This window comes from Rutilus rutilus, assembly GCF_951802725.1.
Source record: "Rutilus rutilus genome assembly, chromosome: 4".
NCBI lineage: Eukaryota > Metazoa > Chordata > Actinopteri > Cypriniformes > Leuciscidae > Rutilus > Rutilus rutilus.
In genome coordinates, this window is record NC_140212.1 from 26948112 (window position 1) to 26975467 (window position 27356).

The following is a 27356-nucleotide window of genomic DNA, read 5'->3' on the forward strand; positions in this document are numbered from 1 at the left end:
TTCTTTAAGCCAAGTCTCAGTCAAGGAAATAACACATGCATTCCTATAATCCGAAAGAACCCGAACATTTGCTTGTAATTCGTCCAGTTTATTCCTGAGAGACTGGCAGTTGGCTAAAATTATTGATGGAAGTGGAATGCGATTCAATCCCCGTTTACGCAGTCTCTGACGCAGTCCCCCCTTCTTTCCCCGTTTCCTCACCTTCTGGCTAGTAGTCTTTTCTGTGCCCGCGGTGGAAAACTTAGTCCTTAAAATTTCTGCCGGCCAGTCGCGGATTTGATCCAACGCGCCGTAGTCAAAAACACGGCACTCCATAAGAAAGTCACGACTATAGTGAAGGCGCCCACGCTGTCCTCTCACAAGATATCCAAAGAGTAGGCAAACGATCAGATGGTTCACCAACGTGCGATATATCATCATGATGGTTCAGTGTAGACAATAGAGGGAAGAAAAAACTATAAGTAAAAACAAAAAACAAACAAACAACGAACAAACAACGTTACTACTTCTACGCTACTGCTTCTACTGGTCGCCACAGTGCAGCGCCCCCGGATCTTTTGAGGAGTTCGTTGACCACAGCAACGCCAGGATGGATCAGCAGCAGGAGAGTATATCTAACAACGGAAGCGCTGTCCAAGCTCTCGTGACGCAGGTGTCCGGGCTCACCCAGCAGATCCAACTTCTTAACGTTCCCACTGTGGCGCCCACACCGCCCGTTCCCCCTTGCATTTGCTTCCGTCCAGTTTATCGTTACACATAGGAACGCTTCGGCTTTTGCCACCTGGAAGAACGTCTATTACTGTTGTGACGTCATGGTGAATTGTCGTATAGAGCAATACTTTAGTAGTCTAAAGTCAGTCACACCTCGACTTTCTTCCAAATAACGCACATTTCATAATTAATATTATAAATACAGGCCTATAGTTCCTGCACATTTTTGTTTTTCTGAATTGCGTGAAATGGCTAATAAAAATAGGTAATACAAATCGATTATGTGGTCACCAAGGTGAATTGGTTTAGTCTTGACTTGACTAGGGGATGGGAAATCTGTTGATTGTCGAGTGCCAAATAAACACAGAGATGGGCAGGAAAAGGTCAAAGCCATCAGGTGCCCAATTTAGAAGAAAAAAAAAAGAAGAAGAGGAGAAATGAACAAAAGATAAAGGTATGCAACTATGTTCTCTGTATGATTATGGTATCCATGTCATGAATGAAGGCTTAATGTTAATTGGTGGGTATAACTTACGTTTGTTAGCCTTTTTGCTATGATGCTTGCTATGCTTAAACAACAATAATTCGGTTTTAACCCCCTGAGGTCGGCGGTATCGCCGGCGATACCAGCTCGCTTTTTTTTTATCAGTGTAAAAGAAACTCATAAATACTCTGTTGACTTTGATTTTCCATAGGAGTTTCATACATCAATCAATCCTGTTAAATGTGTATTATTTTTGTGTATACTCACAATAAAAACAAAGTGTTGTGCTTTTCGCCAAATAAAGAAAAATAAACACGAAGCGAGTTCTGCCTTCTCTCTGTCAGTTAAGTCCATTCTGAAACGCGTCCGAAAATGAACCATAACTCAGCGAATACTTCTCACACAGACACGTGAGATATGTCTTTATGAAGCTTGAAATCTCTTCTTTTAAATGAAGTAATTTATATAAAAAACAAATATTCTCAGCTTATGTAGTCCCTTTAAAAGCAAGGAGAGGTACCGTTTTTTCGTTCTCCCTTCATTATCTCTAACAAGCCCCGCCCCCGGCACTATTCACATGGTAAATAGTTTAGGTGATCTATGCATCGCACACGCCCCCCGATCAATGCCATACAAACACAGTTTCTTCATCAGACTCACTGATAGTTCATTGCGTTTTGAGTATGGCACGCTTCTCCGGTAAAGTTTTGATTAGCTTATAACACTGATTATCATGCTAAAATACTGCCTTATGTTTAATGTCGCTTATTTGCGAATATCTGCTTAAGTGTAATGTGATTTAGTCTATATTTCAGCCTCCGGTAAAATATGTGATAGCCTAGGCCTACTGTCTAAATACTAGACATTATATATATACATGTATATATAAACATACATATATATATATATATATATATATATAAACATATGGTTTTGGTTAGACTATGACACTGCTTATCATGCTTCCATACTGCCTTATGCACAGATGTTTGTGAATACAGGTGTAAATATTTGAAATGCATGTGTCGTTCGCGAACGATCCGTTCATTGCGTGCGTCACTAAATACGTGCGGTCATGGCCCATAAACAGATACTCGCAGTGATATTTCTCTGTCCTATGGACCATCAACAGATATATACATACATTGTGCGTCCATAACAATTAATTGCCCATCAGTTTACTTTGGATAATGTATGCTAACAGTTTTTTTTGTTGTTGTTTTTTAGGAATGTGGGGAGTGTCTGTCACACCCCTGGTCTGAATCTCATTAATATTGATAGGCCATTACCACTCCCATGCATAAACCTCTTCTGACAAAAAAAACTGTTTTACAAAGTGTAAATCAATGTATTGTGTTATGTGAACGATTAGGCAGGATGATTTTCACATCATTTTGAAGCCAGAACTCGAAGCGACAACATTCATTAGTCAAAAGTCTTATTCACACATATTTAGTATGTGTTTTGTGGTCTTATTTCAGCAACTTTAATTTTTATTTTTTTCAATAACCACGCATAAACATTATTCTCTTAAAAATTCAAACATATACATGCATGTTGATCACATATTATGGTAGCCCTGTTTGTGCTATATAGAGTGTAATTACACCTTTGCCATTAACATGTTTATAAATAACTGAAAAAAGCACAAATGTCAGAGCATGTCAGAACACCTCCAGGGCCCAGAAAACCCCTCAGACCCCAGAGGGTTAACTCAACAAACACGAGGGGCCTATACCATGAAGCCGGTTTAGGTGGCTAGCCAGCTATGTTTCAGTTTAGTTTCCGCCAACCCTGGGTTTTAGGTACTATGAAAGTAGCTTGGCTTTAATCGGTGTTCGTTGCCATGGTATCTTACGCTGCACGGCTAACCTGCTCCGGGGCAGGTTATGTTCTGGATTCAAGATCTCAGACTGAAGTTTGACCAATCAGCTGAGAGCAAAGAAACATATAGGTGACGTAACTTATTCCCAGTGTCTATTACAATGACTTCACCTTTTCTTCCAAATCCTGTGACATCTCAGCGCAAATTGTTTGACGAGCACTTCGTAGAGAAAGAGTTTTTAGCCAGACAAAATCCCCTTGCCTTTCCTGATAGTTACTTGTATGAAAGATACAGATTTTCCGTGGAAGGAATGTCTTATCTTTGCGAACTTCTTGAGCCGCACATAAATAATTTAACACGTCGAATTCATGCACTTACTGTAGGCTACCGCAAATGGTATTGCGTTGCGGTTTTATATATTTGGCATGTATACTTGCACGGTGGGTGACGCACAGAAGCTGGGGGAAAACACGGTTTGTCGAACCATTCGCAAGGTGGTCCTCGCTCTGCAGGAGTACATGAATAGTTTCATTAATAGTGTTCCCCGGACATTTATCGACCATGTCCATAAAAGAGGGCTTTTATAAAATTGCCGGTAAGATATAATGATAGGGTGAACACTTTTTTTTTTTAAAGCAAATTTCACACATGTACTATACAATATAATACATGTTAAGAATTATTTTAAATCTTTATTATTATTCTGTTAATCTTATGATAGGATTCCCTATAGTCATTGCAACATGTATGCAGTCTATTGCTCCAATCTCCACTGCTCTAGGGGAACATGAGGCAGATTATGTTAATAGGAAGTCCTATCACAGCCTTAATGTTCAGGTAGAGATGATGTGAATATGTGAGATGATTATTTTCTGTGAGATGAATCTTTAAAGGGACACTAAGTAGGAATTTCTCCCATCTAGTGGTGAAACTGTATTTTGCATTCAAACGAATAATGCTCTCCAGCGCCTCACTTTTTCAAATGCGCGTTGCATCTACGGTAGACGTTATGTACCAAAAAGCTATGACAGGATGTCTTATAATAGCACTTCGAGTTTTTCTTCGGGTGAACAGGTTTGTTATTTAAAACAAACTGAAACTTGAATCAACGAAAAAAAGAATGCTACAGTATAAATTACTGACTGTGAAAAACATTAACTATGGTAGTTAGTAGTAATGCCGCCTTTATTCGTTATATTTTTGAAGTACGTGCACTGTTAGATATCATCATCATCCGTGCCTTCTCTAACGTTACTTTACTCAATAGCTGCTATTCATCAAAGAGCCTGTTTAACTTACTATGAATAGATAAATAGATATAACTATAAATGTTCTACTATCTATATAATAAAGTTCACAACCAAGCAATGAAAAATAAGCTTGTAATTAAGACCGTAACATTGACTTACCTGTCGAGAAGAAAGCAGGCAACTTCAGCATCTCTTGTTTTGAAAGCTTTCTCCTGCATTAGCTATCCCGACATTAACCCTTGTTTTGTAATCTCCGGTCACGTTTCCTTTTACAGTCTATTTTGGACTTTTTCGTCGACGAGGACTCCTTATCCTGTGACTCATATGTATGTATGAATGAACGGTGTATAAATAACCGTGCAGTGCATCCTTTTAAACTTGCCGCGGCAGTGACAAGCGCCTCTCAACTGCTCTGCTCCTCCGCTTCTGCTGGCTTCAGTCATGTGACGCTGGCTCTGAACGAAACGCGTTGGCCTAGTACTTTTTGTCCCTCTCTGCTATTATAGTTTTTCAAGATGGCGGAACTACATGGAAGCCTCCGTGGACCTACCCGTCCCATGTATATAAAGATAATAAATTCTTCGTTTACGAGGATTAGTCTGATCATTGGCATAGGTATTTGTACACCATTGAGGGCATATTTATGAATAAAAATATTGATTTGAGATAATAAAATACCTAAAAAGCTACTTATTGTCCCTTTAAATTAATAGTAACATTAACAGATATAACAATGATCTACTAAACATTTCATCTGCAGACGACTTGTGGTCATGAACGAATCACAAGTTTGGATGCCAAATGGCCTGGCTCCAGGGCTTGTCTCACAAATTTTCCGTGAGTCTGTGTTGTGTCAGCACAAAACACTTCATTTGAACTGAGATAGAAAAACCTACACAATAACCCCCTATCATGACCCTCAGACAGGGCCACAGCACCGCTTCAATGTGGCCCTCAGTAAAACCAGAGTGAAGATAGAGATGACCTTTGGCATCCTAAAGGCACATTTCAACTGTGTTCGGCGCTTAAGAGTCACCAGAGCGGGCACAGATAGTGGCTGCATGTGCCATTCTGCATAATATAGCCACCAGTAGAAAGGAGCGAGAAACAACACAAAACCAGCTTCTCCCCGATGAAACTGACCCGATCACACTTGACCACCCAGCTGGTGCAGATGTAGATGCAATCACCATACAATATTACACTTAATAAAAGCACATTGAAACTGCAGATAGGTCTCAAACTGTTTTATTGGTTTTGTGGGATGGGAGGGAGAAAGAGAGCAAGAGAAAGTTGCATTAATAAATATTCATACTAAAGTGTTACTTGGTTAAATAAGTTCACATACTGAGATCAGTTTTATCCAGCTGTTTGATCTCCATTTTTTTTTTTTTTTTTTTGAGCCTCCTCAGCTCACAGTCCAGCTCTTTTAGTGAACAGTCTAGTTCAAGTCTCCTTTAGTGTGCAGTCTAGTTCAAGACTCCTTTTGTACAGGGCCCTGACTGAGTCTGTTTCCACCTTGAACTCTGGTAGAGCTCAAAGGTCCTTTAATTGTTTACTGCTCTTTGTTTCAAGAACTCGTCTTAAAACTAAAGGGGATCGAGCTTTTTCAGTCGTTGGCCCTAGACTGTGGAATGCTCTTCCCCCTGATATTAGATCTGCACTGTCAGTTGATGTTTTTAAAATTCGTGTGAAAATGTATTTGTATTCTGTTTCTTTTAATTCTTGACTCTGTCATTGTATATTATGTTTTTTGTATGTTTTTTCTTGCTTTTAGATGTACAGTCCTTTGGTCTACGTTGTAGTAGAAAGGGCTATATAAATAAATGAGACTTGAGACTAAGGGCCAGTCCCTTTTTTATGCCACACATTCAAATGTTTGCCATAATAAAAAGCCCAGTGCATTCACATCAGCAACTGTCTGAGAACACACAGACAGAGTGTCTTCATTTCCTCCACCCTAATAAATAAAAATAGGCCAATGTAAAGCATAACTGTTGTAAAGCAGGTTATGTTTGGTGTTCTGTCTGCTGCATACTGACCTCTGTGTGGGAGACTGTGTGTATGTGTGCTGGCTTCAACAGGGACACTGTATTTCCCTCTACTGCAGAACATACAGTCAGCCATATTTAAAACTTAAAAAAGTAGTAATGTATTGCACACGTACCCAGTGTTACTTGCTTAGAGGAGCCAGCACCAGGGTCAGACTGTACAGCACCTGTAATCCCATCCATAATCGGCCGTCCCTTATTGCCTACTCAGAGCCAACTCCTCCGCCAGTGTATTCTGGTTTTCTGAATTTAACTCTTTATTTCTGTTTGCTGCAAACAAGTGTTTGTGATAAAATGTTCACAAAGTAATAAAAGGTTGTGGTAAATACTCACCACTTTGAATTATATTTTTATATTTTGTCTTTATCTGCTGCCAAGAACATTTGGAGTTGGGGTTGCATCTAAAAATCAATGAATATTAATCTTTCTTAGTACATACATGCACATTTTTTATATATTATAAAAATAGGCTATAGGCTATATTACACATATAGGCTACACATACATATATACATACATAATTTTACATAAATATAGAACGTATTTGTTTAACTTACACATTAACAATCAGCAATCTTTCTCCAACAGTCTTCTCTTGCTTTGGCAGCAGAGACCGTATTGTTTCGAGTTTGAAATACATATTTAAAATCATCGTAATTCTGAATGATTATCTCTTGCTCCTCCATGGAAAAATATATCGCTCTCGCTCTACCCGCGATTGGTTGTTCAATGTCGACGTCACTCTTGTATGTGCACGCGCGTGTGGAGTAATCATAGCTTAAGGATCAAAGCCTGAGTTGACAGAGAAAGTTGATGAGCTGCATCATGGTACCAATAAAGCCTGATTGCATCGGTTTGGTTTTGTCAACTCAAAACTAATCCTGTAACCCCGAGTTTGTTCAGCTACCTTCATTGTACAGGCCCGAGATCTAATTTCACCATAATATTGTGCTTTGCGACAAAACTGTTACAAGTTCAGTTATTATTTATTTCCATCAGTTGAGTTAACGTTAGGCCCTGTAATTAGCCAACGGAATTTTCAAATCTGTAGGTAGTTTCAAAGACGAACATTTGCCATTTATTTGCTATAACTCTATTTCGTGACAAAGTATAGTTTAACAAGTCATAACTAAAAGTGTGCCATGCATAGAATTCGAGGCAGTGACCAAGGAGCTAATGGTTCCTCCCTGAAAGTTAGATTAATATAGTGTGTAATGACAGACATTTAGCGTGTTAAGTGCATGTTTATGTAACCCTCCTATCATGTTTGAGGTCAATTTGACCCCGGGCTGTTTTAGTTACCTAGGCTACAAGACAACTGCAATTTAATGCAATTTTAATATTTCTGAGTAGGCCTATGTGTTATGTTCCACTGCTATGTGCTCCGAGTAATGTGCCAATATGCTATCTGATAGAAATGCCTGGAGCTGAACCCCCACTGCTGAGGATGAGCCTCTGTCAACCGACCCTGCTAACTGGCCCTCACAACTGACTGACAGGATTCGGACTGAGCTGGTTCGCAGAGGACCAAGTAAGGTGCCACCTGGTTTTGTTTTCCATAGGAATGAGAGTGATGGGAGAAGTTGCCACCACCAATATTTTAAGAAGACATTAGTAAGTGGTGAAAAGATGGCAATTACCTCACATCACATGAAAACAATCCAGAACACCTCAATTTGCATGAAAGCATGGAAGGAACTGTCAGTGAGGTTAAAAAGTGGGAAAACTATTGATAAGCTGGAGATGGCACTTCTGGAGGCTGAGAGGGTGAGATGGAGAGAAGTGCTGATACGTCTCACTGCTATCGTGCAGTCACTGACAGTTCGAAATTTGACTCTAAGGGGACACACAGAAACACTGTTCACACCATCAAATTGGAATTTTCTCAAAGAGGTCTAACTTATGGCCAGGTTTGATCCCATTATGAAAGATCACCTTAACTGTGTCGAAAGACAAGAGGAACAGCAAGTCACAACAGCTACCTAAGCCATCATGTGCAGAATAAGCTGATTGATTTGTTGAGCAGCAAAATCATATCTGCTATAGTGGATGACATCAAGCAGGCAAAGTTTTTTCAGTAATTCTGGACTGCACCCCAGATATAAGCCACACAGAACAGTTATCAGTGGTCATTAGAGTGGTGTCACTGATGGAGAAGCCCCATATTAGGGAACATTTTATGGGATTTTTGGAGGCAGAGGCGTCCACAGACCATCACTTGGCATCCATGATCCTGACAATTCCTGACAATTCCTTTTGAAGACTGCAGAGGACAGTCATATGACAACGGAGCAAACATGAAAGGCAAAAATAAGGGAGTTCAAGCCAGGCTCTTAGAAAATAATTCCAGAGCACTGTTTGTGCCATGTGTGGCGCATACATTGAATTTAGTTGTGTGTGATGCTGCTAAGGGATCTGTTGATGCTATAAGTTATTTTGGTGTCCTGCAAAAGCTATACACGTTATTTTCAGCCTCCACCCAAAGATGGGCCATACTGAAGAACCATGTGAGCATAACCTTAAAGATGTCGGCAGAAACAAGGTGGGAGAGCAAGGTCAAGGGCGTCAAGCCCATGAGGTACCAGGGAGCTGCCGTGAGAGAGGCTTTAATTGAGGTGAGAGACCACACCAAAGACCCCTGCTATAAAGGCTGAGGCCCAGTCTTTGTCTGGACAACAAAGTGGCAGCTCTTACGACAGGAGGTGGGGTCGAAATGCTTCAGCATCTGCACGGTTGTTTGGTATGACATGCTATCTGCAATACAGCATGCCAGCAAACTCATGCAGTCTCCTAATATGCATGTGGACCTAGCTGTGAGTCTTTTGAAGAAGACTGATCGAGATCTCCAAAGCTACAGGGCAAGTGGCTTTGTGACTCCACAGATGGCGGCCAAAGACATTTGTGAAGAAATGAATGTGGTCCACAAAGTGCCACTTCTCATATGAATCACATGATGAGTCTTTCAGTGATGCACTTGGCAAGTTGGAGGTTGGATTCTTCAACGTTATCGTTGATGCAGCCACGTCAGCCATCAAGGAGATTTTCCACAAAAATGTTCTTATTTGTATGTAAGGGGATGGTTGTAACACTTTCAAAACATGTGTTACAACCTACCCCACCACTGTCACCCATTGTTTAGCTAGCTGTATTAGCATGGTGCTTTGAAATTAACAGGAGGTTGATACACCATTATTTACTAGAGAAACTACAGTCTGACCTGATATAACTCATACAACATTATCTAGAACAGTAGAAATACAAAACAAAATATATATATAATTTTTTTTTTTACTTTCTTACCTCAGAATTAGATTTTCTGCTGTTCTTCAGGAGAGATAGCAACACAGCCTGGAAAACCTCCATGTGGGATTGCAAAGGAAGCCTGAGGAAACTGAAACTCTCACATGACTCCTATCTTATCCCTGATTCGTGGAATTGGTAGTGTTACAACTCTCCCCGTGTTACAATTATACCCGGTCTCCCCTACTGAAATTAGAAGGTGTCTACTGCAACTGCTAAATATTAAAAACTGTAGCAAAGAAGATGGTTAAGTCTAGATACAGGAGTTTATAAATACATGACAAGACAACAAAAAGCTTAAAATCAAAGTATAAAGAACATAGGAATGCAAATAAGAGTAGTGTTACAGAACATGGATGATCAGATTTTTGTGGCAGTGTGAACATTGCCTTAATTTCACAAATACATGTTTAAAAAGTTTCCTTTAAGTGTGAAACTCTTTCCACAGTTTGAGTTATTACATGATTTTTAAGGTGATTCCAATCTTTGAAACTTTGATTACATTTACAACAGTTCTCTCGAATGAATCTTCACATGACAGTTAAAGGTGAACTAAGTAACTTTTTTTACCTTAACTGAACAGCTTTGGAGTCATTGGAATGGTTATTTTACTTATTTTGGGTTGAATGGTGGTCGTTTCGCACCCCCCTGGTGCCCGTGAGCGGAAAATACGCACTTGCAACTTTGGGGCGGCGGGCCGTCAGGAAGTCTCGCGTGATATCAGGTCTCGCGATATAAACAATTGCTTTACGGCCAAAATAAATCTGCTAAAATGCCGTCATTATTGCGCTCCCTCACGCTGTTCGAACCCGAATGAAGAAGACGTTTTAAAGAATATCCCATCTGCTTTGATGTCGTTGATCTGCTAGCCTCTGGTGTCTGAGAATAGCCAACGAGTTTTTACAACAGTGTTGTCAAATATCTATTCCGAAGCTGTGGGGGGAGCTCTAGAGAGAAACCTGCGAGCAAAAAGCGAGAATACAGCGAAGAAATCCCGAAGTTACTGAGCCCCGCTTTAAGGTTAATTTTAGAACTGAAACTCTTTCCACACTCACTCAAACGGGTTTTCTCCAGTGTGAATTTTCATGTGATTCATAAGATTTCCTTTTTGTGAGAAGCTCTTCCCACACAGTTTGCAGGTGTAAGGCTTCTCTCCAGTGTGAATTCTCATGTGGCAATCAATGTTTGATTTATGTGTAAAACTCTTCCCACACAATTTGCAAGTGTAAGGTTTCTCTCCAGTGTGAAGTCTTATGTGGCTTTTAAGGCTTCCTTTTTGAGTGAAACTTTTTCCACACAGTTTGCAGGTGTAAGGCTTCTCTCCCGTGTGAATTCTCGTGTGGGAATCAATGTTTTTTTTATTTGTAAAAGTCTTTCCACACAGTTTGCAGGTGTAAGGCTTCTCTCCAGTGTGAACTTTTATGTGGCTTTTAAGGCTGCCTTTATAGGTGAAACTTTTTCCACATTGTTGGCAGGTGAAAGGATCCTCTCCAGTGTGAATTCTCAAGTGATTTTTAAGGCTTTCTTTATGGGTGAAACTTTTTCCACACTGAGAGCATGTGTACGGCTTCTCTCCAGTGTGAAGTCTTATGTGGCTTTTAAGACCTCCTTTTTGAGTGAAACTTTTTCCACATTGTTGGCAGGAGAAAGGCTTTTCTCCAGTGTGAAGTCTTATGTGGGAATCAAGAGTTTTCTTATTTGTAAAAGTCTTTCCACACAGTTTGCATGTGTAAGGCTTCTCTCCAGTGTGAACTCTTATGTGGATTTTAAGGCTGCCTTTTTGAGTGAAACTTTTTCCACATTGTTGGCAGGTGAAAGGGTCCTCTCCAGTGTGAATTCTCAAGTGATTTTTAAGGCTTTCTTTATGGGTGAAACTTTTTTCACACTGAGGGCATGTGTACGGCTTCTCTCCAGTGTGGAGTCTTATGTGGTTTTTAAGGCTTCCTTTTTGAGTAAAACTTTTTCCACATTGTTGGCAAGAGAAAGGCTTTTCTCCAGTGTGAATTCTCATGTGGACTTTAAGGTTTCCGAGTTTATCAAAAAGAATTCCACACTGTTGGCAGGTGAAATGACATTTAGCAACTGTCTTTTGAGCTCTTTTTCGTGAGGAGGCCTCTTCGGTCCGTGAAAAACTATAAGATTTTTCTCCAGTTGTGAAATCATGATGTTTCACATACTGATATTTCTCTTTCATTTCATTAAGTTCTTCACTCTCTTCTTTCAGCTGCATCAGGTCTAAAACAAAAAAGAAATACAAGTTAACACAAAGCAACATATATAAAGATTTTGACATTTAAAGCTTCAAAATCATCATGTATGCTATTTAAAGAGGTGTTACCTGTAATCTCAGAACCTCTGGTTAACATATCACTCTGGTTAAAACTTTGAAGCGGGACATTATCAAACCTCTTATCTTAAAACAAGAAAATCCTGCACAATAACTGTACTTGCAAATATATAAAAATTTGTACTTTAAGCGCAAAGTAATTACCTGTTTTTGGCACCTGATTGTGGCTACATCTCTCTGCATTTGCTATAAGATCTTTCGACAACATGGATCACTAGATTCTGTTTGATAGCTTCATTATGTTGGTATTTGTGGACAAGCAATAGCATGGTTTAGGTCCTGTCTATCTGACCGCTGCCACTTTAAGTGAATGAAAAATTATGCCACAGGGCTTAGTATTAGGGCCTCTGCTTTTCTTTTTATATGTTTCCCCTGAGAGACATTATCATTAGATTTCACTACGTTATGCCAATACTACTCAGTTTTTAGAAACATCACAACTCCTTAAGTTAACAGATGGAATTCATGAAAACAAAGATGTGATGTAATTTTCCACAATTAAATTATGACAAGACAAGGGTGTTAAGTATATGACCAAAAACCTCCACATAGGATACTAGATCTCAGTGGATGTACTGTAACATGTTAATGTACTGTAAACATGTTTTCTATAGTTAAGAATGTCTGTTTATCTAAAGTAACAATGGTTCTCTGAGAGGAGGGAACGTGACACTCTGTTCATAGCTGATGTTATGTGGAAACCTCTTTCTCCTGGAATACTCAAGCCTGCAAATACTGTGCATCCCCTTCCAGGGAGGAGGGTCCAGCTGTGGCTTGGGCGTCTTCTACAGGTACAGAATTTATAAACGCACATTGTTTACTAACTAACGGAGTTTTAGCTTTCTCACGTGAGGATTCCTTGGATTCAACGCAGCAGGTAGTAGCTAGTGCTAGCATGGTGAGAAAAGTAAGTTGAGCTTGGCTAATGTTCTCCATATATCTCTAATCTATACCTACATCTGTCAATTTTGCCAAGCGGCCACAAGATGTTTTGAGCAAGGATGCCAATTTCTCCACTGCCCCTTTTGCCCACTTTATAAGGGTGACTACTCAAAAGTGGAAACACATTTACAGTCACATCTGAAAGCAGTTGTACAACATGGAGGTATGTTTACTGATTGGTGATTCATTGGTTTAGATTAACCCTCTGAGGTCGGCAATCACGCCGGCGTGATTTGCTCGGTTTTTTTCTTATCAGTTCAAACGAGACTCCAAATACTCTGTTGACTTTGATCTTACAAACCAGTTTCATACATCAATCTCTCCTGTCAAGTGTGTATTATTTTTGTGTATACTCACAATAAAAACAAAGTGTTGTGCTTTTTGCCAAATAAAGAAAAATAAACATGATGCGAGTTCTGCTTTCTCTCTGTCAGTGAAGTCAATTCTGAAACGCGTCCGAAAATGAACCATAACTCAGCGAATACTCAGTCAAACAGGCATACAGACACACAGGCATGACGCTTGAATTCTCTTCTTTTAAATGAAGTAATTTTTATAAAAAACAAATATTCTCAGTTTATGTAATCTGTATGAAAAGAGCGAGATGTCAGTCGTTCTCATCTCAGCTAATTATTTTTAATGTGACCCCGCCCACGGAGAGCGCGCGCTATTCAAACGCAAATGACTGAGGCAATACACGCAAACCTGTGAACGCCCCCATACCATTTATGAACCTCTTATCCAACAAAAGACAACATTTAATAACATGCATTTACTCCAAACTCACTTCATAACGACAGTTGAGCATCCTTCTGTGAGATGATGTGGCTTCTTACACAGAAGGGAGTCATGTATTTATAAGTCATGTTTAATCAAAGGCGTTCAGATGGAGCAGTATTTACTACCGATCAGCCGCACTCCACTGACAAGCTGCGCATAAGATAATCGCAGCCTTTGCCAAATCGTGTGCTGTTTTATTGCGATTAATCGTGCAGCCCTACATGCATTCATAATGTTCTGTATATTTCCCCATAGCTGGACTATGTACTGGATAGTAAGGGTGACCCTAAGGAGGAAATTGTCCAAGCCCACAACTCGATACTCACAAGGTCTGACTTTTGGACTCTGGGCCGAGATGTTGAAGCAACAGTAAATCTGAACCAAGTGTGTTTAACTGTATTTCCTCATGGTATGGGATTATTAATTATCTAATCATTGTTTCCTTTTATATTGCAAATTGTTGTTTCAACATTATCGTCAAGACTGCAAATGCACATGTAAGTTACATTTATTACATTTTACATAATCTGTGCATTCATGTTTCCTGACTGTATACTTTTATGTTGCCTACACAAAGTATGTGATATACATCTGTTTTCAAATAAAGGGCATTGCAACCGTGGCTGTGGATGCCTATGTGGTGGTCACCTGGCTTCCTCCATAATGAGGCTTAGTAATGTAACAGAACTTGTACCTCAGCTTTAGCCTCATGTTCAAGTTCCTCTTCGAACTCTTTGTTTTCCTCAGTGTGACTTTGCATCCAAAGATGTGGTGCTTCTCCCTGCCTGGCAGCCTGGGCACTGGACATTGTGTGTGAGTAAACCCATTTGACATGGCTTTTTTTATCTGAAATACTGTGCTGTTAATATTGAACCCTCATCCATGCTTTGTAGGTACACTTCATGCAGTACATCACAACATTTTTGATATGCATTACGATTTCAGGTCTAAGAATCTAACCCGACCTTTTCTGGATCAACTCCAACCTCTCCTTGCCCCCTATTTTGGATTGTGTGTTGAAGGGTCTTACCATGCACCCCCACCTCCCAATGAAACTAACGTTTTTGGCCATGCTGAACATGAATTTGAATGTTATTTTGTTTCAGCCTCAAATAATGGGTGACTGAGAGCAATCACTTGTAAAGCACTTTGGATAAAATTATATTAATTATATATATATATATATATATATATATATATATATATATATATATATATATATTAGGGCTGGGGGAATTAACGCGTTAATCTTTGCGATTAATTTGAGATGTTTAACGTGTTAAAAAAAATAAAAACGCAATTAACGCAGCACTTTTTTTTTTTGTCTCGTTTTAATGATTTCCTGTTGCGGCTGCTATAGAGTGCCGAAGTTCTGACGTCACTTTGTAGGCCAAAACGCGGAAGTGAGTTAGCATTTTAGCACTTCCGGTTCCCTCGCCCCAAAAGTCTATGGTTTTTTTTAATGGGTTTTTGCTAAATCGCCTGAAATAAGGTCTGTGGTTAACAAAGCCTCTAAATATTTTCACGTTTTGATCTATGATATAAAACACACCAGTTATAACCTGCTTGTGTTTTTTTAAACTTTATTGTGTCTTAAAAACTGTGGTTGCTAACAAGTTGCTAAAAGGGACTACATCCTTTGGCGGGGACTTTAGACGTCATCATCATGACAAACAGGAAATCTCTCACTAGCCCGCGTTTCAGCTTCACGTTCTTAGAAGTTTACCTTTCAGTTAATATACATAACGTTATATATTTAGTCTTTTCAAATTGTAGGTTTTCCAAATATTGTTGTACACAGAATTCTGTGATATTAAGGTAACCGATTACCAGTTCTTTATTTCTGTGGAGAGACTGTAGTTCAACAATGGTGTTTTGTTTTGTCCCGAGATGCAACCACAAGTCGTTGAATGAAAGATGCTCGGTTTACCCGTTTTTTTACCCAGCGGAGACTCTGGGTTTGTGCCGTAAGGTAAGCTCACACAACGATGATTTCCATGTGAACACCGTATTTACTGCCTTAATGTGGCCACGACGAAACTTTAATGGTGCGTATTGCTTAACACGCTAATGTTACTTTGACGGTCAGATGGAGTTAAAAAGGCTAGCAAGAATAAACGTTTTTCATAACCAAATCAACAGCTAAAATACCTTTTGTCTTTCTCTTAAAATATCTAAAAGCATGTTTACTTTGCCACTGTTTAATAGATTAGATCCGCTGCAGTTTTATTAAAGGCTAACGTTACGTCGAGAAATGTGTTTAATTAAAATATTCAAAATATTACCTGGTTTATTGACTTTAATTGTAACTTGTTTGGATATAATTATAGAAAGGGTGGGTCCTGCACCCTGATATTTGTGAACTTGGCTTTTACCCACTTATAATAATATGATTGTATTTGTAAACAGCATTAGTTAAGGCATTAGGTAACAATGATATTAATCTTTGTTATTTTAGTAGTAAATGTTAACTATATTTAATGTGCTATATAAACGTGGACAGATCAATGAAGAAGATTAATGTAAATGCTGAAAAACTCCATTCTAATTTAATACAAATATTTTATTGTGTGATTTCCCCCACCCCTCTTTGTAATTTTAATCTGTAAAGGTGTAACTTCCATAAAACTAACATTGCTTATTTTGAATTTATCCTTAGACGAGCTGACCGGAAGCCCAGTGTCCATTCTCGCATCTGCAGCTGTCATTTTCCTGCAGGGGGAAAAAATGTCCCTGTTTTGTTTTTATCCACAAATGATGTTCCTACTGGACAAATTTTGGAAGATCATTCATACTCCCTGAGACAGCATAGCGCTGATGTGCCTAAAAATGTTCCACCACCCATGGATGAAGGGGAGGAAATGGCTACACAATTTATGTCTGACAAAGATGATGAACCATCTCCGGCTGATCAAACCCTCACTATCAATTCTGAGGAACAACCAAATAGTAGCACAACTAAAGAAGAGCTGCAGTCTGAACGAAGAAAAAGAATCCAGCTTGAGATTGAGTTAGAGCATTCCACAGCAGAGATTCAGTTTCTCAAAGACAAACTCCAAGGGCAAACGAGTAACTGTGGTGACAGGTATTCAGCCTCTCAGATGAGTGAAAGTGTGATTCGGATGGAGACAGGATTGCCAGATAGAGATACTTTCAGTGCTGTGTGTGAATATGTTGCTCGTTTTGAGGATTCCATTACGTACTTTGCTGGATGGAGACCCAAAGAAATCATCCTTGAGGACCAGATTTTCATGACCTTGATGAAAATTCGCCACAACTATACACACTTACACTTGGCTGCACTCTTTCACTGTAGTACAAGGACTGTAAGTAATGTATTAATAACATTCATAGAGGTTTTTCACAAGGTCCTTTTTAAGGATATAATGAGTACTGTTCCCAGCCGGGAGAAAAAACAGACCTGCATGCCGTCTTCATTTCTACCTTTCCAAAATTGCAGAATGATATTGGATTGCACTGACATCAAAATTGCTATTCCCAAACAAATGGATACACAGAAAGAGACCTATTCTGCATACCGTGGCATGCACTCGTTCAAAGTACTCATTGGGGTGGCACCAAATGCTGTGATTACATACTGCAGCAAACTTTACCCAGGATCTGTAAGTGATAAGGAGATAGTACTTGATTCTGGTGTTTTGAACCATTTTAAGCCTGGAGACCTGATTTTGGCTGACAAGGGATTCCTAATCCACAACATTCTGCCAGGAGGAGTCACAGTAAACATTCCCCCATTCCTCAGTCACGGCCAACTGACACACAGTGAAGCACATGCTACAAAGCTGATTGCACAGAACAGAATTCATGTAGCAAATGGCCGTTTAAAAGATTTTAAAATTCTGAGCTTTATTCCATCTCACTTGCGGCACTTTGCAGATAAACTGGTTCAGGTATGCTGTGCACTAGTGAACCTCCAAAGTCCTCTCATAAAAGAAGTGGCAACAGAATAGAGCAAAAACGCTCCTGCTCTCCATCCAGCCAGAAACATCAGGCTCCTGCTCTCCATCCAGCCATTAACATCAAGCTCCTGCTCTCCATCCAGCCATTAACATCAAGCTCCTGCTCTCCATCCAGCCAGAAACATCAGGCTCCTGCTCTCCATCCAGCCAGAAACACCCGCTCTCCATTCATCCATTAACATCAGGCTCCTGCTCTCCATCCAGCCAGAAACACCTGCTCTCCATCCAGCCATTAACATCAGGCTCCTGCTCTCCATCCAGCCAGAAACACCTGCTCTCCATCCAGCCATTAACATCAGGATCCTGCTCTCCATCCAGCCAGAAACACCTGCTCTCCCATCCATCCATTAACATCAGGCTCCTGCTCTCCATCCAGCCATTACCTGCTCTCCATCCAGCCAGAAACACCTGTTCTCCATCCAGCCATTAACATCAGGCTCCTGCTCTCCATCCAGCCAGAAACACCTGCTCTCCATCCATCCATTAACATCAGGCTCCTGCTCTCCATCCAGCCAGAAACATCAGGCTCCTGCTCTCCATTCAGCCATTAACATCAGGCTCCTGCTCTCCATCCATCCATTAACATCAGGCTCCTGCTCTCCATCCAGCCATTAACATCAGGCTCCTGCTCTCCATCCAGCCAGAAACACCTGCTCTCCATCCATCCATTAACATCAGGCTCCTGCTCTCCATCCAGCCAGAAACATCAGGCTCCTGCTCTCCATCCAGCCATTAACATCAGGCTCCTGCTCTCCATCCAGCCAGAAACAATGGATTTCCTGACGTTTCTAATATTACCTCAATGTAAAGGTCAGTAAGTTTATTAGATACCTCTATTCTCTCATCGTTCAGTTAAGCTCAGCCCAGCTTCTATTACACTGTGTCTACACCAGGTGCGATGTGACACACAGCTTGTTCTAATGGGATTTTCGCATTGCACCGCGACCTCATACAGTAAGAAATATGTCAATTTTTTTGGGATTGTTCAGATTTTTTACAACTATTTTTTAATTCTTAACAAAATGAAGCATAACACCACTTTCAGGACACTCCACCCGCCAAATAATAAATTGAAAGTTTACCCCAAAAATTAAGATTCTGTCATATCATTCCAAATAACTTAACAATAACTAACATTCATTTTAATAATAACTATGTACATTTTAGCCAACCTTCTAATAAACAGTTCTCTTAATAAACTATGTATATATTGAACAATATTTACAGTTTACTTTTGTGCCAGCTGTGGAAGCATGTGGGACGTAAAAAAGTCTTCCAGGACTTGCAGGTTTGATTGCCAAGTGTCATCTCTGGATATGGGGATGATGACAGTTTGTTTTGTGGTCCACACAGTGAAGTAGCAGGTTTCTCTTGCAGTGAGGTGAAGCTGCCCCTGTACTTGATGCCAGTAGGGGTGGTCTTTGCACAGGCTGTAAACACCCCCTTCCATACTGACACAGAAGTCCTTATTTTGCACTGCCTCACTAATTGACTTTTCTCTTGCATTGTAGGGACACTTGGCCTCCAATATTGCAGATGACCCCACCAGACCATCTGGAGATGCTCCCAACACTCCTGATGGAGACAGCCACAAGCCAGACTCCTCGACTGGCATCTGAGTTGCTGTGGTGAATGCCTGGATGGCTTCACTCTCGTTCACAATACCCCACTGTACAGACAAAACACCATCTAGGGCTTGTTGCTTTCCCAGCACCCTAACAAGAAGTGAAGCAGTCACACGCTTTGACCTAAGGACAGCTCCAAAGTTGCTGGCAGTCAGCCTTCCAAGTCTAAATAAATGCCAGTTTGGATTGTTGCGCTGACCAGTTGTTGCCACCTGAATAGCCCTCCGTTCCTCCTCTGACAAAGCCATACTGGCCAGGATAGCTTCAGACCCCTGATGACCTACAGACTCTACAATTCTAGGAACAGAATGTGCTTCCAAGGTGTGAGGATTCTCTTAAGGCTCAGGTGAGAGAAGCCAGGACATTCCTGAGAACCTGCCCGAGTCTGTTCCTCAGCCAATCACGATCCTCTGCTGTTGGCTCTCGTGTCAGAGGGTTATAAGGCTCATTCGGTGGAGGGAACAGCTCCTCTACAGAGTGTGTGCTCTTAGCTGCTTTGGGCTTCTTCCACTGACATGTGGTGTCTGTGCAGCTGAAATTGCGGATGGCAAAGATGGCCAAAGCAGCTGCATGGCTGCATTTGTATTGTCCACATGGGCATTCACATTGTGTAGCAACAATGCCATCTTTCCCTGTAGAGACCTGTCATGTGAATTATCAGTTTTTGCAATTAGTATATAGTTTGTTTTCAGTTAACTTATTTTATGAAAATAAAGATGTTTACTACAACTCTTGCTGTAAGGTTTCTGTGGCTCAGTGATTAAAGCATTTTGTTAACTGTGCAAAAGGTTGCGAGTTCAATTCCCAGAGAACACGCTGATATGTATAGTCCGAATGCACAGTAAGTTGCCTGTCTGACAAATACCAAGAATTAAATGTTTAACTATTGTATACTACTTGTATACTATTGTAACTACACTCCAGTCAGCTCACAGTAATGTGAATGTGAGATAAAATTTACTACACTGGCTCTCACATTGGGGCTTGTGGATTACCAGGTAAAAATATATAGAAAATGTTAACAAAATGAGTATATATGGTTTATTTAGGGAACATATATGGTTTAATTATAATATATTATAATAAGCATTTGTTGATGCAATTGGACAATTCTCTTTAAATTCAACATACAGTATATAATTATATACAACTATTATATTAAATGTTTGGAATTTAACTGTGTTATGCTTGTTCAGAGGTTATTTGTATAGTTATCTTAAATACATAGAACACTATTATAACTCCTCTATCTCTCCCTAGTTTTACTTACCGAGACTCGATAAACCTTGTCCCTCATGCTGGCCCGTACAATACCGGCAAGTAAACCAGCATCTAAGCTGCACTGTTCTACATGTCCAGATTTACATAGTGGTTCTCTCCTCGATCTATTGGTTTTCTATCGTCTAAGAAAAAGGACATAAGATTGGAAATTGATATGGCCATAGCTAACGTTAGTGCTTCTGAGATGGTAAAAGCGCGGTTTTTTTCTGGCGAATTAGCAAATGGTGTGTAAAGATACAATCAAACATAATACAGTGAAAGATAATCTTTAAAGTTTATTTGGGGCACAATGATCAGGCATAATCTTAATCACAAAGAAAATAATATTACGGTTTATATAAAATAATAAACGAATAAATAAAACATTAACAAAAGACAAAAAAAATCTCAGAGAGGCACGCATAAACAAAGTTAGTTTCTAACATTTTTGGAAAAAACGAATGTGTAATATTTCTCATGAAAAAGTGGATAAGTGTTCATACACAGCGCAGATCATAATGAGTGAGCGTGTTTCTTAAATAAAGTTTGAGGAAGCTTGATGATGACGTTGATCCACGACCATGGTGTGCTGTAGTCCGTTTATAGCCTACCGTTAGCATTTTATATCTGACGGCTTTATTTAGGCTTCAAAATGTATAAATTTTGGATTAACTTGTAAAGATTATCTTGATAGACAAAACGTGTTAGGGTCACAACTCTTTGTTGAACACAGATCTTATTTTTTGCGATTTTCCAAAAGTCTATGGGGAAAATGCATAGCTTTTTTGTCAAGGGAACGCATGCGCCGCTAACTTCCGGGTTGTCCTACAAAATGACGTCATAACTTCGGCACTCTATAGAGCTGGTAAGTCCCGCCCCTTCCGTAAAACCCTGCTGGACCTCTAGGATGAAAAATCGTCAATGCAAGTGAATGGGAGAAAATAATTATTTTCTGGTCCCGTTTGAATTCTACCATGAATGTGAACATATGTTGTCTGTGAATTTTTTATATAATTTTTCATGTTACGAGTTTGACAGTATATGGTATAATTCTTCGGCTAGCAGTTGTGGAAAAGACATAACGAGAAAGACTACATGTCGCCTATGTGACGTCACCCCATAAAGTTGACTTACCCGTGGATTTCGCCAACCTCAGCGATTTTGTCCTCTCCTTGAAAAAAGGCGGTGAAGTGCACCAAAGACACAGCCATGTTTAGCGGGATCCGTGAGCTAGTGTCCGTGTGCGAGTGGTGGTGACGTTTCAAACGCGTCGAAAGCAGCGAAGAATTGTAGTCCACAAAGTGCTCTCACACAAAGTCTAACCGTATCAAACTTCTACCCGCTAAATTGTAGCATTCTTTACATGAAAAATTATATAAAAAATTCACAGACAACATATGTTCACATTCATGGCACAATTCAAACGGGACCAGAAAATAATTATTTTCTCCCATTCACTTGCATTGACGATTTTTCAACCTAGAGGTCCAGTGGGGTTAGCGGAAGGGGCGGGACTTACCAGCTCTATAGTCATGCTGGGCAACAATGGTAAAATTACCTGCTCTGATCACATGCTCTGGTAATAATAGCTTTGTAGGACTATATTTTATTTTGATAATTAGTAAAAAAAAAAAAAAAAAAAAAAAAAATGAATTGATTATGTTAATTGATTATTGAAAAAGAATAATATATTGATGTTTAATATTATTTTATAGGTTTATTAATATATATAATACTATTTTCTATTCCTTTTTTTTTTTCATGTGTTGTTTAATTTAATTAGGTGATTCTAAGTTTAAATATTGATGATTACAAGCTTGGGGGAAATGCAATTAATTGCAATTAATTACAGCAAATTGTGCAATTAATTAGTTACATTTTTTTTTATCGATTCCCAGCCCTAATATATATATATTATATATATTATATATATATTAGGGCTGGGAATCGATTAAAAAAAAATTATATATATATATATATATATATATATATATATATAGCCTTATAAATGCGCTATTTACTATAACTGTAATTTAGTTTGAAGTAAGATTTGGGTCTTTAACAACCCTTATCTTGCCATTCCAAGAAATACAACTTTTAACAGGTTCTCAAAACAAGACTGAGGATTATGCAATATTTTGATTCAAAACACCCTAGTGGCTTTGGAGATGGTTGCTACCTAGAAATCTTCAGGTTTTTCATAGAAAGCTGATTACTGGTTCCCTATGTTCATATCTAACTCTGGGTCTTGCAGCAGTAACAGTCTATTTTTCTATTCAAAGCAATTTCCATGTTTACACCCTTAAAGTAGTTTTGTTTAAAATTAAGTTCTTCATTGGTTCACTGGAAACCTCAGCTGCATCTTTACTTAAGAAAAATGTTTTTTAGACCACCCAAATACTGCTTTGAGAACCCAAGAACTTAGATATGATCAAGTTTTAGGTTTTTTGGAAGTATGGTAGTTCTGTTTTGGTCTATACTTCCTTTTTGTTTATTTTTTTCTGTCTTGTTTGTTCTACATTTATTGTTCCTCCTGTTCATATGTTCCATACTTTCTAGGGGTGTGCAAAAAAATGTATTCACATTTGTATCGTGAATCAAGCTTTACGATTCAAAATCGATTCATAGAATTCCAAAAATCGATTCATATATTATTATTTTTTTAATTTGTAATGGTGTGTATACCATTGTCCTGAAATGAGTTTAGCTTGCCATTCCCATAGATGGCGCTGCGTCAAATTCACACTGATGCCTGCACACTCTTGTCATAACCAAAAGAAGAAGTGCAGCAGAAGTAAGTCGGCACAAAATGGCAAACCTCACAGAAAGAATTATTCAACCTGCTCCATCCTCATTGAAGGCGAGAGTTTGGGCACATTTCGGCTTTTATAACCTCGAGGGAAAGACGGAACTTGATAGGAATCATGCTATATGCAGGCTTTGCAAAGCGAAAGTTAAGTATTTTGGAAACACCACAAACGTGAGAAATCACATGTTACACCATCACCCAGAGATTAACATTAAAGATGCGGACGAACAACAACCTAAAGTTAAAGTAACTAACTTGCCAGTAAACCAACTCTTTCAATGCTCTAAACTCCCACCGAACTCTGAACGGGCAAAGAAAATAACTCAATCCATAGCCTATTGCATTTCAAAAGATTTGCGCCCCTACAGCATGGTAGACAATGAAGGCTTTCGATATATGATGCACATACTATATCAACAAGTTCTGTTGAATGGACTGTAGTTGCCACAGTTCAAAAAAGTTAAAAAAAGAAAGGGCCTAATTTTAGGAAGTTCAATGTTCCCAGTCGAGTTCACTGGTTTTTCAGTGACAGTGACGTGACATTTTCTGAATCGTGCACCCCTAATACGTTCTATAAGTCCTTACTAGGAATTGCTGCTACTCCAAGGTCACTTTTAAGCACTGGGAAGGTGTAGTTCAGCCCCATTTTTAAACCATGCTCTTAGGGCTCAAGGTGGGTATGTGTAGTCATGGTAGAGATTCAGCAATTCCTAAACAGGGTTCAATGTTAAATTTGAAAGACATGAATGGCAACTTACACGTCTTCCAAATCTTTTCAGTAACCTGGCACATGCTGTGTCCAATGGACCATGGAAGGCATTTTACTTGGCTGATGAGGTAAAACGTGTGGCTGGAGCGTGATTCATTGCATTTAGTAGAGTAGCATACACTGGTACATAGGCAGGCCTCTTGATTGTTTATTATGATTTGATGAAGTGATCCTATGTGACGCTGATGGACCCTGGTTGCTGCTAAATGCAAGTTTAAAGTGCATTGTGTTGCACTTTTTGTATGATTAAATCTGCAAAATGAGGGTGGATATCAGTAGGCATCATATAATAAGAATCATTGATAATAAATCACACTCCCCTTTTACCACCACAGGTGACATCCAAGCGGCAACCTCCCCGTCTCTCTCTTGAAACCAACACGGAAGTGAGTTAAACTGCAATTCGTTGACTGGCCGCTTGAGGCTGTTGTCAGAAGTGAGTCAAATCTGTATCTCCCCCATGTTAAAATGCCAAATTTTACAGCAGAAAAAAACGTGTTTACAGCCTGGTGTCTGTATGTGGATTTGGTCTATACAGCTAATTTTGTCCTTCATAACAACTGTGAGGGGGGTGAATTATTTTATAACTCGTCCGTTTAGTTGATTAATATTTAAATTTAAGGGTGTGGCCAAGCCACTTGAGTGACAGATGGATTGCCGCTGTCAGTGCTAGCCATTTGTCTAGCCGTCACTTCACCTCAGCAATGTTAGCTGCTGAACTTGCCATCTCTGCAGTGTTTGTGCTTTTTTTCGGGATTATTATTTCATACAATTTAATACTTGGGTAACGTTACAAAGCCCACGTCTTTGGATTCCGTCGTTATCGTTCGAGAGAACAACCAGCGCTGTATTTCAGTTGTTTTCCTCTGTGAACATGCACTAATGGATGTCTGACAATTTCATTGCTTTTTGGGGTTTTCAAATTTAAAGCGTCAATAAATGCTCGTTCGTTCTGCTCTCATGGAACAGATATGGATTATAATATGCTTATGTAAGTTACCGTCAGATGAAATCATGCGGGCGTCGGCGCTTTCTCCGTCCGTGAATGAGCGCGGATTTGCATTTACTTGCACTTCAAAGGCAATATATCTATGGTTTAACGGTTAAACCATAACCCATTTGAGAGACGGCCAACATCAGAATTTAAAATGGACTGAATAAGCTCTCTACGAACTTGAGCGATGCCGCGCTGACGGACCATGAAAGAGTGACGGACATGTATGCACATAAATCACTGTCACACACAAACACTCTCGAAGTAATACACAGTCTCACTTGTAGCCATGTCTTTTAACTATTATAATATTTCGAAGGGCAAAAATAGGAACGTTTAATTGGCTTTACATCATCGGCTAACTCAATCACGTCGAGCTAGGTGATTTCAGATAGCCAGGCTCCTCAGCTCCACTCACGCCCCGCCTGTTTGTCTATTTTCTGTTATCCGGGAGTGACGCAAGGCCAAGATGGCGACGGCCGGCTCCGCCCACTTTAGGCTTCAAAAATGCTCTTCAGAAACCTACGGGTGACGTCACGGACACTACGTCCATATTTTTTTACAGTCTATGGTGACATCTCACCAGCATCAGAGCAACATCTGTGGGGTGTTTATGCAGATGGTGAGATCCATTATTTTCAGAAATGATGACTGACGCCTGAGCAGCACGCGCTATAGTGCTTTCACATATGCTGCGTTTGCAGTGCGTAACTGATCCACGGCTGTACCACAAACACATACTTACACATAGAAGTTGTGCAGAAACTTTTATTTAAAAAAAGTTTTGTCAGCATTGCGATTCTCTTTGTACACATATACACTCTTTAATAGACGTATGCACGTTTAAACACAATTTAAACAACGTAGGCCTATTATTCCATGCATTACTTCTACTTATATTAAGTTGCTCAAGCAAGTGGTCAAATATTTAACCATGTACTTATATTAAAATCACAAACATTTTAAATGAAAACTTAAAATTGACAAAAAACAGTCGACTCTCATGCCTTTTCTTTTGCATTTAAATTTTAATACAATAAATCTTGCATGTCACAAATAACTTGTTTTTCCACCTCCACGAATGAGACAAGTGTTGTTCATTATGTCGCCCTTTTGAGGTAAATTGTAGTTTTCCTTGCTTTACCCTGGTCTTAAAGTAAAAAGATGACTGTGAAAAAAAGTAGTATATAATTAAATACATTTATGGTGAGATTACTACATTTTCAGGTCAATCTGTGTTCATTTTGACCACGAAACATGCGCTGTCACTTTAATTCAGCACAGCAAAAATAGAGCACAGCTCCTGGAACGGATCGCCAGACCGCATCCGCGCGCAGTGTGAAAGCTCTTACCTGTTAACATGGGTACGGAAAAAAAATACGCACCGCATACGCACTGCAAATGGAGTATGTGTGAAACGGGCGTGTTGACTAGTTTGCAGAACAACTAACACATTTGTATGTTCATTTCAGTACGCAATGTATGCTTCCCTCCAAAATCCATATGATTTCTGTGAGGTGTGTTCGTTCAAATCTGCGGTGGTTGGGGGGTTGTTTTGAGCAAAAAAGTGTTTGAGCAATTCCATCAAAGAAACAACACACTAAAGCCTGTAAAGTATTGAAATAAATATCAGTAAATATTGGAAACTTAAAGGGGTCATATAATGCCATTTTTGTACAAGCCAATATGATTCTTTAGGATCTAAATTAAAAGTTTGTAATATACTTAAAAAATTCTCATTAGTATTGTAAGAAAACACTAATTTTACCTGGTCAAAAACAGCTGTTTTCAGCACGCCGTTTAAGTGCATGTGTCTTTAAATGATAATGAGCTTTGCTCACCCCGCCACTCTGTTCTGTGCGTACACCGTTTGTAATAATAACACAATAACCATAACGCGTTGTTCATTATAAACGTGGGGTTATGAATTATATTGAGAACGGCGTACATAGAAAACATGCCGTAATGTACCGAGTGTAAAAATAGCCGCATTCATCGTGAAGCGTGCTAGCGATTTGCAAAGATTAATATAAATATTAATATAAAGGTTAATAAAACGTTACACTCACTTCTTCTTCTGGAGGTGCAGCAGGAACACGAATAGTTGGTACCGATCCTTTTTTCAGGAGCAGCTTCTTAGCAAAACCAGCTTTATACTGACCCTCGTTTGTAAAGCAGTCTGGTGTATGAAATGATTTGCACAAACATGAAAGCATTGACGTTGATCGT

The 27356-nt window shown here is 39.4% G+C and overlaps 1 protein-coding gene across 2 annotated transcripts in view; it reads right to left on the reverse strand.

The window, feature by feature from the left end:
• Positions 1-5511: 5511 nt before the first annotated feature.
• The window catches only part of LOC311288933 (uncharacterized protein), a 48222-nt gene continuing 26377 nt past the window's right edge, over positions 5512-27356 (reverse strand). The window contains exons 3-4 of one of the 2 annotated variants that reach the window (XR_014627042.1): positions 6438-11856; positions 5512-6374 (exon numbers count right to left, since the gene is read on the reverse strand). Coding sequence is in view for 1 of the 2 variants with exons in the window: in XM_084406616.1 (XP_084262742.1) it covers positions 10673-11856 (1184 nt within the window). In the remaining variant the exon portion in view is untranslated. Of the gene's footprint in view, positions 11857-27356 lie in introns of both variants that reach the window. The other variant, XM_084406616.1, reaches the window with a different exon arrangement.